The sequence below is a fragment of the Gymnodraco acuticeps genome, unplaced genomic scaffold (genome assembly GCF_902827175.1).
Source record: "Gymnodraco acuticeps unplaced genomic scaffold, fGymAcu1.1, whole genome shotgun sequence".
NCBI classification, from domain to species: domain Eukaryota; kingdom Metazoa; phylum Chordata; class Actinopteri; order Perciformes; family Bathydraconidae; genus Gymnodraco; species Gymnodraco acuticeps.
The window spans coordinates 507146-521500 of NW_022992041.1; the positions used below are offsets into that span (position 1 = coordinate 507146).

Here is a 14355-nt window from a genome sequence, read left to right on the forward strand (position 1 = left end):
TTGAATAATAATTAAAGCAACTTTTTTACATGACAGTACAGTATTATGGGTTCCAATTTGATATATATCTATTACTCAAAAGACTGTTTTTATAAAGGTACGATAAGATAGAACTTTATTGATCCCAATTTGGGACATTTCTGTAAGTACAATGTGTATATCATTACTTTTTTTATTATACCGTGGAATAAAAGGATCATTGGTATATATAATGTTTGCCATCGTGGCAGAACATTGAGAGCAAATATATAGTAATCCTGGATACCAACACACTCACATTCTGCACCGCATATGTAATATTTATTTTATCAAAAATAAAGCAGGATATTAATGTCCTCACCAGATCTGGCACTGAGGTGCTGTGCAGTGTAGACAAGGATGCCATCAGGTGATAAAGGCTGGAACTGCAGCTGCAGAACAGTCCTGTGTCTAATGCTCATAGGTGGGAATGACATCCATGAAGACTGGTTACCGCTGAAGAACGGATCACTGATGGTCACAGCTGTCACAGGCAGAAAGATACAGCAGTTCAATAATTGAAAAGTGAAGGTCTCGTGTTAATAAATAAATAAAAAACACATATAATGATAAAGTTAAGGTTCAGTGGTGCAACCTTTCTCGCAGTAGAGCCCTGCAGTCCCCAGGGGGCACTGGCAGGTATATCCATTGGGCAGGGGGATGCAGGTGGAGCCATGGGCGCACAGAGGAGGGGGGGTGTGCTCCACATCACACACAGACACCGTCTCAGAGCAGAGTGCTCCCTTCCATCCAAATGGGCACTGGCAACTGCAGACGGACACAGGCAGGCTCTGTGAAAAGCTTGTAAACGCTGTCATTCCTTTCGCTATACTTGTACTGTGTAACTGAGTTTCTATAGCATACTGATGTTTAATCTCATGGGAATATCAAGAACAAAAACATTGTCGGGGTGAATCCCTGTCATTCATAAAACCATTCACAAGTGGATTTGGTGCAAGTAATCAAAATGATTATACCAAATGTCATTTATTTTGTACTTACTACACAGATGAGCCAGAGTCCACGCATGTCCCCCCATTTCTGCAGTGAACATGAACACAAGGGGTGACTCCACACTGACCCACGCTGCGCCCGAAGGCTGGATGTCCCGCAGGCTGGCCCAGCACTTGGAACTTTCTGTCTCTTCTTGTGCGAAACTGCACATCAAAAATGCACCCTTTGGAAAGGACAAACACACACACTAAGTCAGAGGGGTATCTTTTTTTTAGGGGATAATCAGAGGAAACAGAACATTTTGAATTTTCCCTGTATGAGGTTTAATAGTGGACAAACTAAAATGTGAATATCCTGATTGGGATTTAAAATAGAACGAGTGAAAAAGGGACAACTCTGAGTTAATTTGTTAAATGGCTTTTGGATCGTGTGACACCACAGGGGTTAATATCAAGTATACATACTGAATTCCAAACGTTTTTATTGGATGTTAACTCTTGAATTTGATGGAATAAATGATCTGCAGTCTCTGTCATACACATCCAAGATGTCCGAGTTCTTAAATCCAATCTCTTCCCCCTGTCATCATGCATCTCCCTCATCATATTTGCTTTTTGCTTTCATAATTCCATTTTACCAAGACAATATTTACTTTGGCCTGTACTGGGCCTTCTATAAATATAAGGCCTGAGCACAAGCCATGGAGTCATCTGCACACGCTGACTCCCATCTCTCTGCTGCATTAGTCATTGGCATAAACAGGATGCAGGGAAATGTCATGCTCATTCATGAATATTCATAGCATGATGCTGTCTTCTTGGCAGACTCAAGTGATGGTTGCCGAGCTGCAAACATCCAAAAGCGAAGCAGATTCATGAGGAAGATTATTAAAGCTGGTTATTTTTTGTTTTGCTGCTCTCATGACTCTTATTACAAAGAAATAAGAAACCAGAAGAGCCAAGTCTGGCAATCATACATATGAGAGAAAAACATGTGCACAATGAATTTGAATTTAATTTGGATTTACCGAAAAAAAACGCCTTACAAAAAATTGTTTCAGAATATTTTCGATTTAGTTCCTGTGGCAATCTTTAAAAATCCAAATAAAATGTACCACCATGCCAGTCATGTTGCAGTCATCATTTTATAATTTCATTCAGCAATTAAGGCCAAAAGCTTGTTTCGTTTGGTCACAGTGACTTTTGACCACAAAATGTTAACAGTTCATCCTTGGTTGGACATTAATGAAACATTTGAAGAAATACCCTCAAGGCGTTCATGAGAAAGGAAAGCAGAAGGTCACAGCAACCTTTACCTTTCGACCTTTGGTCACCAAAATCCAATCATTTCCTCCTTGAGTCCTAGTAAACGTTGGTACCAAATTTGAAATGTATCGCTCAAAGCGTTCCATATCACATTCACTAGAATGTTTTCTATAAATGAACACAGGGATATACGCATGTACAACCCCAGTCTATGGTACAACCCCATTTATTTTGTTAGCACTGGTACTGACCCTCAATATCTTTCAACAAGTGTGAACAAAAAATATATGCATGATATAAAAACACAAGCCTCCTCATTCAATGTTTTTTGATCAGCAGCTCAAATAGAGTAACTGATTTTTTCCCCCGCCCCAGCAGCCGCAGTACCTCCTCTGCCACCTTTCCAAAGGGGAGTGTGGATCTGTTGATAACTGGGAGTGAAGTGCATTATCAGTGTGTTCACTGCCAGCCATCATGATTAGGGCTCCAGGAAGGTCACACAGATCTGATTAGACGCTCATGAGTTCTCATTACATCCCGAGCAGAGAGGTTATGGTACCACCAGCGTCGCCTGACTCAGGTAGTGCTCACCATTACAGGGGAGTACGACAGGCTGATACAGCACCGCCTGACTGCTGTACCATAGCTGAGTCCATTTTGAAAGGTTTATTTGGCGGGCAAAAAAAATGAATTACATAATGATAAATGAGCAAACACACAAAATCGCTCCAGTCCTTAAATACAGAAAAGCTCTTGTTCCTCTCAAATGGATTAGCCATGACATCTTATAATAACCAGCTTCATAGCTGTAGTGCAGAGACTGCTGAATTTGGTTATGATGATATTCATAGCTGTCGTCATCATTACGGTTATGGCAATTTTGCTCCACAGCCCCGAGCATTAGCAGCACAATGAATGCTCTCCAGAATACAATCCTACATGGGATCACCTGAGAGAAAGCATAAAAGATGTTGATGATCACAAAGATAATTTGTATGGCAGCCTTGTTCATGTGACTTATCAGCAGTGGAATGGATTTGCGCACAACGCAAACTACAGAGGGGTGTGAAGTGATTAAAGGGGGCAGGCACAATCAACCTCAACGCTCGGTGCAGGCCTCATACAGCAGTCCGAGCCTGTAACTCCCTTTTTCATTACACGCCTCCCCCTCTGCTTACAAATAGACCGAAATCCTTGGAGGAAGCACAGGTGCTTTGACTCCAGACAACAGTGTTGGGCTGGAATAAAGCTGTTGCTGTCTTACCCTGAAAGCCATTACGGAACCTGGATCCAAGTGGCAGGAGTTCAGGGGTGTACTCATTATATCCACCCACAAAGAGCTGGTTGAAAACATTGAGGCCCAGCAGGGGGCCTGGAGAAGATCCTGTTCTGTTACGTTGCCCGTCAACCTGAGAAAGCCATTGTAAAATGTCAATTCACAAGCACAACTTTGCCTTGCTGCCTCCACAGCTTTTCAATGTTGCTGCAGACTTTTTCAGCAGTGGTGGAGCAGCACTTAGATATTTTACCAGAGTTTAGGAATACTCTGTTACAAGTCAAAGTCCTGCATTCAAAATGTTACTCAAGTAAACCATCAAAATATACTTAAAGTACTAAAAGTAAAAGTATTTATTATGCAAATTAGTCCATCTCAGAATGGTATATAGTATATGTTTTGATTATAGCTATTGATGCATTAAAGTGTTATCAAAGCTGGTAAAGGTGCAGCTAGTTGTAATGACTTTGTATACTGCAGGGTAAATTGTGAAATTACTCCAGGTTTAAATTAACTCCCATTTAAGTGTTGATTATATTTCACATTTTGTATCAAAATCTGTGAAGTAACTTAAGGTAGTAACGTGTACAAGTACATGATTTAACTCTGAATTGTTGTGGAGTAGAAGTACAAAGTAGCATAAAATTGAAATACTCAAGTTAAGTACTAGTATCTCAAAATTGTACTTAAGTACAGTACTTGTGTAAGTATACTGAGTTACTTCCCACCTCTGTTTTTCAGCCACACATGCAAACATCCTTTTCCTGATCACTGGACCACAAATGATTTGTTGGTACTTAGCAGCCTGATGTGTTTTCAGAAATCATTCACCGTACTGTGACACCATTTACATCCTGCATTACCTACACTGGGCAGGACAGATCTCTAAAGTGTTTATGGGCAGATGTACACAGTGTAATAAAAAAAGTTGGACCAAAATGCCAATAAATGAGCGGTAAGAACGGTAAAAAAGTTAAATATCACCTTGTACCTTGTATATGCACTTTTGCTACTGATACTTTTATTATCTGGTTGATGTTAAACTGTACTTACTTTCAGTGGTACTGTGAGGAAAAAAGTTGAATACAGTAAAAACAACAACAAGATAATTACATTTCTACTTGATATACATGAAAGTCAGATTGGAATAACATGAAATATTTTGTACACAAAATGCTGTTAAAGGAAATACACATTAATTCTTCCTATCCCTTTAACTATCTGGTGATTCCTTAACCTTAGGAAACCTTTGAATGATTTCAACCTTGAGGTTGGGAACCACTGTTTTCCAGAATAATTGTCTATTGAAGCTTTCTGGCGGCCCAATACCTTTCTTATTAACAAAAAGGACACCTATCAACACCAAATCACCTTCAGCCATCCGGTTCTCTTTGACCTTCCAAACGTAACGGTGTGAATGTTGGTCTGCAGGTTCAGTCGATCACTGAATATGACTGCCACGCCCGATCCAAGGTTGAATCTATGCACCACTCGGCCATTCCGCAGTCCTAAAACAAGGAAGTCATCACCATCATCGCCTGGAAGACACATAAATAGTTTGTCACAAGCACAGTAGACATGACAACTGCAAACACTGACCTTACAATTACACCATTTACCGATCTACACCACTAAGTAGGATATGTATATGAATATAAAACGGACAAGTCAAATCAAGCAATCTGATTGGTTCTTAGCCGTGATATACTGAGCGTATACCACGGGTAGAATTGTAAGTTACTTTTCACAACAAGTCAGTATCCCTCCGCGCCTGATAAAAACAGTATACAGTTGGGCTGAAAAGCAATTTGACTCCATGGCTAAGGGGGTTGTCCGACCCTCCAATTCGCGTCGGGCCGAACCACGCCCCTTAGCTGTGATATAATGAGCATATACCACGGCCTGTCGTGAGCTATTGCTTAAATATATAGGGTTTGTGGGTGATAAGACGCATTGAGTACGTAGTATGCAGAACACTATGCGATTTTAAACAGCCATTAAAACATCATCAGTAAGACTGCATCTCTACTATAAACATACAAATACATTATGTTTGTTTGCTGCAATATTAATTCTAGTTTTGTTCTATATTTTGCCTCCTCTGCTTGTTTAATTACGTGTACCTTGATGACTGCCACCCAATAATTAAAGATGCCACTTCATTAAACCAATTATCATGCGAATTATTTGTTTCTTTATCTATTCTTACTTTGTGCCTTTGTACCATTTCAAACAGTGCTGCTCTCTCTCCTGACAAGCGTTTCATTATTCATATTCATATTGTTTTGTTATGCCTCCACCTTGATGAATTGTACTCTCAAGAGAAAACGAGTGCATAAAATCCACAAGATCTTTTTTTATTCCTTTGCCCTCTCCCTCGTTTGATGAAATGTGCTGGTGACAATGACACAGCAGTTACCTGCTACTAAGTCTGACCCTGCAGGAAGATATCCTAATTTAAAGTGATGGCTGCTGACAGCATCACATTGCACCTGCATCTCAAAGACTGTTGAATGCAATTAGCACTGATACTTTTGAGATGCTCAGTTCACGTGTTTGTTTTTATGCTAGCAATGCCATCTTGCTCCCTTTGAAAGTCAAAAACAATAACAGTTAGCTGTTAACAGCACCAGGATATCAACTAATTATTGGACTGCAGAAAGACTCATTTTGAATGTCTCTCAATCTGCCAAAAATAAAATCCATTTAGGGTTTAAATTGATTGGAGGATCTCTGATGAGATTGAAAACCCATTAGTGAGTGCATTACAGCAGGCGAACACTTATTTGTAAATCTTTAATGAAGTATGAAAACTAAAATCCAACTAAGGGGACGTTTCAATGTTTCTTTTCGTCTTTTCATTTGACCGGTAGAATGGTTTTAAATTGCTGTGCGGGTGTCTAAATTGAGCTCACCTTGTCCTTTATGCCCAGCGAACAGCATCAGGTTGTCTTTCAAAGAAGATGAATTATTGGCCAGTGTGAATTTCAGCTTGAACTCGTAGAAGAAACTCAGGCTCGGGATGGAGGAATACGCCACGAAAGAAGTGTAACCAAACTCATCACTTCCACTGAATCTGGCACGAGTAATATTGATGGCTGCAAAACAAACACATTTATTTTACACATTTGTGTTAAAATGGGACTAGTGGTCTTTTGTGTCTGTGTGGCTTGAATTGAACAAGCCTGATTCATCTTCTCCCTCTCAGGTTACCAAAAGATGGCACTATTGCTACACATTACATACCAAGGGTTTTTGAAATATTTTCCTTTCTGAATCTATAAGATGATGACCTGTTTTCAAACACCATCACCTCTTCAGTCCTTTTTCTATTTCCATTAGTAGCTGTTTACAAAAGCTTCTGGCAAGCATGCATCGCTTAATACCTGATGTTCACAAGGGTAGCACAATAATCCCATGATATTCAATTACAATCTCAAGTTTACTTATTCAGAATGCATGGTTGATTCGATAATGCCCTCTCTTGTATCTCAGCACACCATCTCTCTTTTCATTTGATTTTTCACTAGGGACTCGATGTAATTTCCCCCCCCTGCTCGTAAAAAAATGACACGATGTGCTGTTGTTATTTCAGCAGTGAGGATTCACCAACACAAATGCTCTTCTTCAACACCTTGCATACTCTTCTACAGCCGCAGGCTACGGCTAAGAAGGGCTCAGAGCTCCCCTCTGCGACTGCCCTCCGCTCTGTGTGGTTGCTAAATGATTAATAAAGCTGGGAATGCTTCTGTTATCGTATCCAGAGTGGTAGAGCTGCATCTGCCTTTTGTTTCCCTCAAATGAGTGTTGCAGCTATAGGTAGTTCTCACTTAGCTGTTTTGCGTGTGTTTCAATTGATGTTACACATGATCATTGTAATGCCCTACAATAACAACTGAGCTCAGACTAGATACAAACATGTGAGCCATGATTACAAAGATAAAGGACCTTGGATTTGTTCATAAGAGAGGCGGCTGTGGCTCAGTGGATAGAGTGCTGGACTTCGAATCAGGGAGTAGCAAGTTCGAGTCCCACTGCAGTCAGCATGTCGTTGTGTCCCTGGGCAAGACACTTCACCCCAAATTGCTCCAGTGGGGATTGTCCACAGTATTGAGTATGTAAGTCGCTTTGGATAAAAGCGTCTAACAAGTGACATGTAATGTATTAAGAGGCTATTTACTTTGTTCATGGACACACTACCCATGAGCTTACTGTACAAATAAAGTCCAAACCCATCCAAACTGATATTTGCAAATATTAAAAGACCAGTAATAAATACGAAACTATTTTGATTTGATATTCTGTTATTCAGTAATGATTTTCTATCAAATAAGAGTTTGGGTTTTCGCATTTCTGATTACCTGATTTATTAATGAACTTTAAGTGCCTTCTAGCATCTTTGTCATATTATATTTGTACAAGCTTAAGTGGTTGGTATAATATCACAAACTGTACTATCTAATTAAATCTAGCAAAACAGATATGCTAGAATTCCTTATTAATTAATTATAAATATTGTTTAAATAATAGTAGAAATTGTTATCTTCTAAATCTAAACTTCAGGTGCCACAGTTTCTAATGTTGCTATATTAAAATGTCTTTAAGTAGAAAGGGTCAAGCTTACAAGAGAGAGACAGAGAGCGTAATCCACATCACCCTGACTGTCTCCATAAAAACGGAGCATCAGAAGTTTCAGAATAAATCTAAATGTAATTGCATTTCTTTTACATGGATTTATCTTTTGCAACATAAAGTTCAACATGTGAGAGCTATCCTACAGGCAGGTGGAATATAATACAGTCTCTCTAATCCTGTGAAAAGGTTGACTTTAGCATCAGTTACTTTTCGGTGAACCGAACAGCTTTCATAGAATATCACAATGGTCTATATCCCTCTTGTGATGAAAAGGTAAATAGGAATTCAGAAATAAATAACTGATTACATTTTTAGGTTTTCGTCCCACATGTGACTAATTGAACTGAAGCCACCAGCATAATGAATAATGTCTACTGATATAATTGAGGTTCTATTAGAAAAACCCATCATTGCATTATACTTCAGAATGAGGTTCAGTGCTGGTGAAAGTCACGTGCTTGCTGAACATATTACTAACAAAGAAGCTCATGGACTGTAGCTGTGAAATGCATCCATGGATTATAACTTCACACTCCGTCAAATAGTATCACCTTACATTTACACTGCTGGGTATTTGAGTAATGTGCTGCAAACCAAAAGGAGCGGCAGAAGAAAAACAGAAAGACATGCGGCGCCAGTCAGACTGTGAAATGCATTTTGACAAAAATGCATGTATATTGTCTGTATGGTGTGCATCTTAGCAGTCACAGTGCAGCTGGGAAACAACAACTCTCCTGAGTCTCCACTACTAAATTATTTTCAACCTGAGAACAATGCAAGGTTAACAGAAACTTTGCTAAATCAATACTCAACTGAAGTGCTGATTCTGAATAATGCTGAAAATGGATTGTTTGAAATATATCTATGAAAATATGATGAAATGTCTACACTGTTTTTTGACTGTTGAAAGCAGTGTTCACATTGTTTTTCTGCCAAAATCTTTTCTTCACATCATCCCTCCCTGACTTGGAACATCTTTTTATTAAAAATACCATTGTAACTCAATATAAATGGCCAACATCTCTGTTAGACAAAGAGGATAAACTATTCTTGGATTCGAGAAACGAGCCGTAGTACTCTAGGTGTATGTCACATGTGGAAATTATTTTTGTCTTTTAATTCTAAACACAAACAAACTAAACATGAATCTTTAACATGAGGTATGGGCAACTTGTATACTCAGGTTCACCATTAGTGATTCTGAGTGAAGTCATTTTGAATATTCATTCATGTTTAATGAGCACGACTCTTGAGGCCTTTCAGCATCAATAGCACTTATCTCTACAGGCTGGCTCATAGACCAAACCTATCCATTAACCTGCAGGTGGTAAAATCTTATATTTAAAGCAAACATTTAGCTCTTTAAAGTTTCCCTGCTGGACATACAACTTTAGCTTTGTCTCAAATAAAGGGGAAAAAAAACAGGCGAACTTCAGCTCTGCTCTCATCTGATGTAATCAGGATTAAAATTCAAATGTCAGCCATATACTTAGTTTGACACTGGAAGGTTAGATTTTCCGTTCAGGATGTAGGTGTTGAAGGTCTGTCAGAGGCTGTGGCATGGCTGAGTGACTTATATGCCAAGCACCCTGCTGCTCCTAGAGTCAGGTTAGTCAAGCAAAACCCTTTTGTTTCTTAGAGCCACTGACTGTGAAGCCTCTCTCATGGCATTACTGTTAGAATAGAGACCTTAAAAAGATCATTAAATATACTATACTACCAATAACAATAAAATATAATTAACAATATTCTATACCTTCTTAGGTTATCCCAATTTGGTTTAAACAGGAGTCTACAGCTAGGTAAATGCTAATGTTAACATGCTAGCATAGTCAACATTACATTGCTTTAATTGTTGATTTTAAAGCAGGTACTGTATGTGTACCATTGTCCCCATCTAAGTTTAGAATTTGCCAATTAGCATTTAACATAAATGTGAATGTTTATTTTGCAACTACATTATGTTGTCATTAAGCAAAGTATTGGACAACACCGCTGGCGGTGCTAGAGGAAAAGTCATGGGATCACCAAAGTCGGAGGGACTCTTGCTCTGTGGACATTTAAAAAGAACTTGATGGCAATCTTTCCAATATTTATTTCAGTCTGGACCAAAGTGTCTGACCATCCATCTGACATTGCCGTCCCCAGAGCCATGTTGCTAGCATGGCTAAAAATACAGCACGTTTTTACAGTCAAATTCAACAACAGTTGTCCAGTATGGCATCATTTGTTTTCTGCTAATCAGTTATCCAGGAGTCCTTGAATAAATGCAAAATGTAGCTGTGCATTTTCTATGTCTTGGCTTATTAAGAGACTTTATATAACAGCATTATTTGGGTTTCACTACTCAAAAACATAGTATTTAAAACAGTATAGAGTCCGGCACAGAAATGTGTCTTCCTATTTTTGAATAATTTCAGGAATATTACAAACTTATCAAAAGATTCAAAATACATTAGTGTCAGTCAGCAAATGACCCTTCATCAATTACTTGCTCTGAAGTTGTTTATGTTTCCATCCATTTGTGTTATAAGTTAGTCTTTGATTAAATGGCGAAAAAGTGACCACAGATGGGTGCAAGTAACAGTAAGCGAGATTATTAATAACATTGCTGGCAATGTGAGAACACATGAACACCCTGCTGTTCAGGCAGAAACTTGACATTTTGTGAAGAAAAAAAAAGTTGTGAAGAAAAGTTGCTTTGAGTCACACGGCTAAATCTACAGTAGCAAGATATGAAGATCTTATGAACTCAAAAAAGAGTCATTTGGGGTATTCAACAAAGAGGCATAGAGTTTTCCCTTGATTATCTGACTATTGCTGGAGGAAGAGGTTTCTGCCTTTTCAGCACAATTTAGTTTCATTAATCCCTTTACTTAACAAGAAGCTACTATTTTACCAACTGCTCAGGGCTCTAATTCACCAACTGTTTGCAGATCAGCCTCTTTATAAAGCTGCTAAATCTGCGGTGCATTGATCTGTGTGGAGCCCTTCTCTGTAGCACTCACGTTCATCACACAGTAGACCTTGTCTTCCGTACGGGCAGAGACACACGGCCTCCAACGGAGACTTTGGGATGCATGTTGCTCCGTGACCGCAGGGGTTGCGCTCGCAGGCGTTGAACTGGCACAGTCGGCCTGTGTAGAGCGGGGGGCACTCACAGAACCAGTCCTCAGCATCACTACACGTGTAGACATAGAGGGAGACATCATTAGGACAGAGGTGAAAATGGACCATGACATTGCAGCAACATGTCCAGTGGCAACACACACGGAGATGAGTGATAGAACACCCTGTGATGCATGGAAAGAACCTGAAAAGATGTTACAAATAAATGTGTCCAGCCTGATCTTCCTTGTGATATATATATATATATGAGATCTGCTGAAACACTTGAATTGGAGTGAACATGTGGTGGAGAAAAATAAGAATCTTGTTATGGAGTTATTCATCTTAGCAGTTGCTGCAGAGGCAGAAATTACTTCTTTCGGGTGAAGATAAACACCAACGCAGCCTGAAAAATAACAGCAGAAAGCAGAGATTAGTAGCATGTCAGAAAACGTATAACCATGTATTTTTTCCTCAATGCATGCATTGCCTATCTTAGCTAGAAGGAGGGTGATCTAGCATACAAAGTAATATCCAGACTAAAAGCACCAAGATGTGCACAGCTTTGAAAGGTATATCATCAGATAGAGGAAGCATTGGTGGGGTTTCAAATCTATAAATTAATAATGTGTTTTGAGCAGCAGCACTGGAGGATGTATTTTGCTCTTAAGGAAACTGGCTTCTTGAGATAAAATATTTACATTCTGTCACCGAAGTTGAGCATTGTTAGATCTGACTGTATTGAAATATAAAAGGATTTTGTATCATGCAGTAAAAATGTCTAGTGTGTGATTATTAACAGGCTGCGAACGTCATTTTCAAGACATTTAACAGCTGAGCACACTTTCATAGCCGATTGTGACCGCTATTTTCTAATTAACAGCAACAGATGAAAATTGTCGTGCGTTGAACAGAACATACTTTGCTATTTGTATAATCTTTGACAACCTGCAAGAGGAAGAATCAAATATTTAATAGAGCATCTCCTGGTGCAGTCTCTGTGTTTCAATGCTTTGGGTACTGCTAATTTGTCCCCAGCATTGTCAGTTAGTGTTTGTGTTTCAATGTTGACAACACACAAACTGCGTGGGCTTTCCTCCAGATGCTCCACTTTCCTCCCCCCGTCAGAAAGCATGCAGGTTAGGTGAATTCATGGTAGGTGTGAATGTAACTGTGAATGTGTTTGTCTGGCTGCTGTGAGACTGCTATTTATCCTCCAATACTCCCCCCTGAATATGATGGATGGATATACAAACTAAACCGTTATTCAAATTACAGAAATCTTTTTAAAATAAATGACTTGTGTATAGTACACATCTGATACTATAGAAACCATGACAGTAGATCATTTTCACAACATTAAAAGCCATATTTTGAGTGAAGGCAAGATGTTCATGTTTCTGGGATCTTTAACATGCCTTTCTGTAGACACATCTACTGCGTTTGTGATTTAATCAAATAAATATTCATTCATTTACATATTTTATATATTCAAGATGAAGTTATTGTGTTAAATCTTACTTAAAGTGGACCTATTATGCTATATTGGAAAAATATATTGTAGGGCCATTCCCATACAAAACATGTCTGTGAAGTTTTTTGCTTAAAATACCAAACAGATCACCCATTGTAGCCATGCCTCATACTGCTCATACCCCTCTTCTGCAGCCCTGTTAGAGAAACGCGGATTTTGGGTCCTTAGCTTAAAAAAAAAAAAAGAGGAGGCGGAGCTAATGACTGATCAGAATTCTACCGGAGATAGTTAAAGTTAAATTCTGCTGGGATAAAACGCCATCCTGTTCTAAACCACATCAAAGATTATTTCTGAAATAGTATGGAGCTCAAATGCTTTTTCTCTTGTGGGTTTATCACAAGGTGAGTTCATTTTTTATTTCCTGCTTTTTAAACACATGTGCTCTCCAGTACAGGTTAGCTCTGAGTGTTAGTGAGGCTTGCTAATGTAAACAAAGACGAGATTACGTCCAAAACACGTCAGGCATTGTTTCTGATAGCAATTGTCTGTGGGTCTGCTGCCGATTTGACGTCAGATCGGCTGTGAATCTGTATCCGCTCGTTATATCCCTGTTTTTAAAAGATTTGGGTACGGAGGAAAAGAGAGAGGGTTTTATTTTCTGACGCTGCGTGAGTTCCCCGACGCACCGGGGACACATATTTATGTATAAAAGACATCACAAAGTGCATTTTGCATGATAGGTCCCCTTTAAGTACACACAGGCTAATGTGAGTTGCAGTTTGGTTGTAAAAAAAGACAAATTAATCACAACATGTTAAAATATATCATGACAAAACAAGATTATCTTTAGATGTGTGAAGAGCAAAAAGATCAAATATCCCAAAGAAAATACAAAACATGTAACACAAGGTAATATGAAATATAACAGGACTATTCATATGTAATGAAAATAAGCACTCAAAACAGGCAGCAGATATTTCGGTCTCCTCAAGGTGTAACTAGAGGAGGCGCAGTAGCACAGTTGAGAACACTTTAGTCATAATTGGCTTAATCAAAAAAACATGATGTGTGGGGTGACAAAAGGTTATTTTAATTTGGCTGAGGTAATCACTTTGATTATGTAATTGTTGAAATGTTTGCACACTCACTTTAAATATGTAAATCCCAAAGGCATGAAGTTGGTGCTCTCACGCTGTTCAAAACCTATACCGCTGCAGCACAAGGGCTGGATAAATTATTAAGGAATACTACATTTTTTATCTAATGAGTACCAGATAAAATGCTGAATAATTGACCGGTTAGCTTATGATATCCCTGTCAGCTAGAACAATAAGCTCTTCGGCCATACGCATTTCTCACATTTTATCCCTTGTAAGTTATTTACAGAACACTTCCTTTTAAGTGCTTGTTGGTATGCAAATACAATCCTAAGGCCTTGATGAGGCTCTGCTGCCATGGCAGTCTTCAGTTCTCTGGATGAAAGCGTTTAGCCCACTTCATCCGTTGTTAAAATATAAAGGACCACTGGGTTTAGCAGATATTATTTATAGAGAAGAACTGCTCTGGTACTGAAACGCCATTTGCATTACAAACGGACGATTTGACACTGCTACGGACACTGTGAT

General features: G+C 38.9%; 1 protein-coding gene across 2 annotated transcripts in view; it reads right to left on the reverse strand.

Annotated features, from left to right (window-relative positions):
* Positions 1–14355, reverse strand: part of eys (eyes shut homolog) — a 198208-nt gene that overhangs the window by 2214 nt on the left and 181639 nt on the right. For both annotated transcript variants that reach the window (XM_034201872.1, XM_034201873.1), the window contains 7 exons: positions 11157–11329; positions 6429–6611; positions 4885–5051; positions 3502–3646; positions 1021–1195; positions 614–786; positions 341–502 (listed from right to left, as the gene is read on the reverse strand). In XM_034201872.1, coding sequence (XP_034057763.1) covers positions 341–502; positions 614–786; positions 1021–1195; positions 3502–3646; positions 4885–5051; positions 6429–6611; positions 11157–11329 — 1178 coding nt within the window. The remainder of the gene's footprint in view (positions 1–340; positions 503–613; positions 787–1020; positions 1196–3501; positions 3647–4884; positions 5052–6428; positions 6612–11156; positions 11330–14355) is intronic.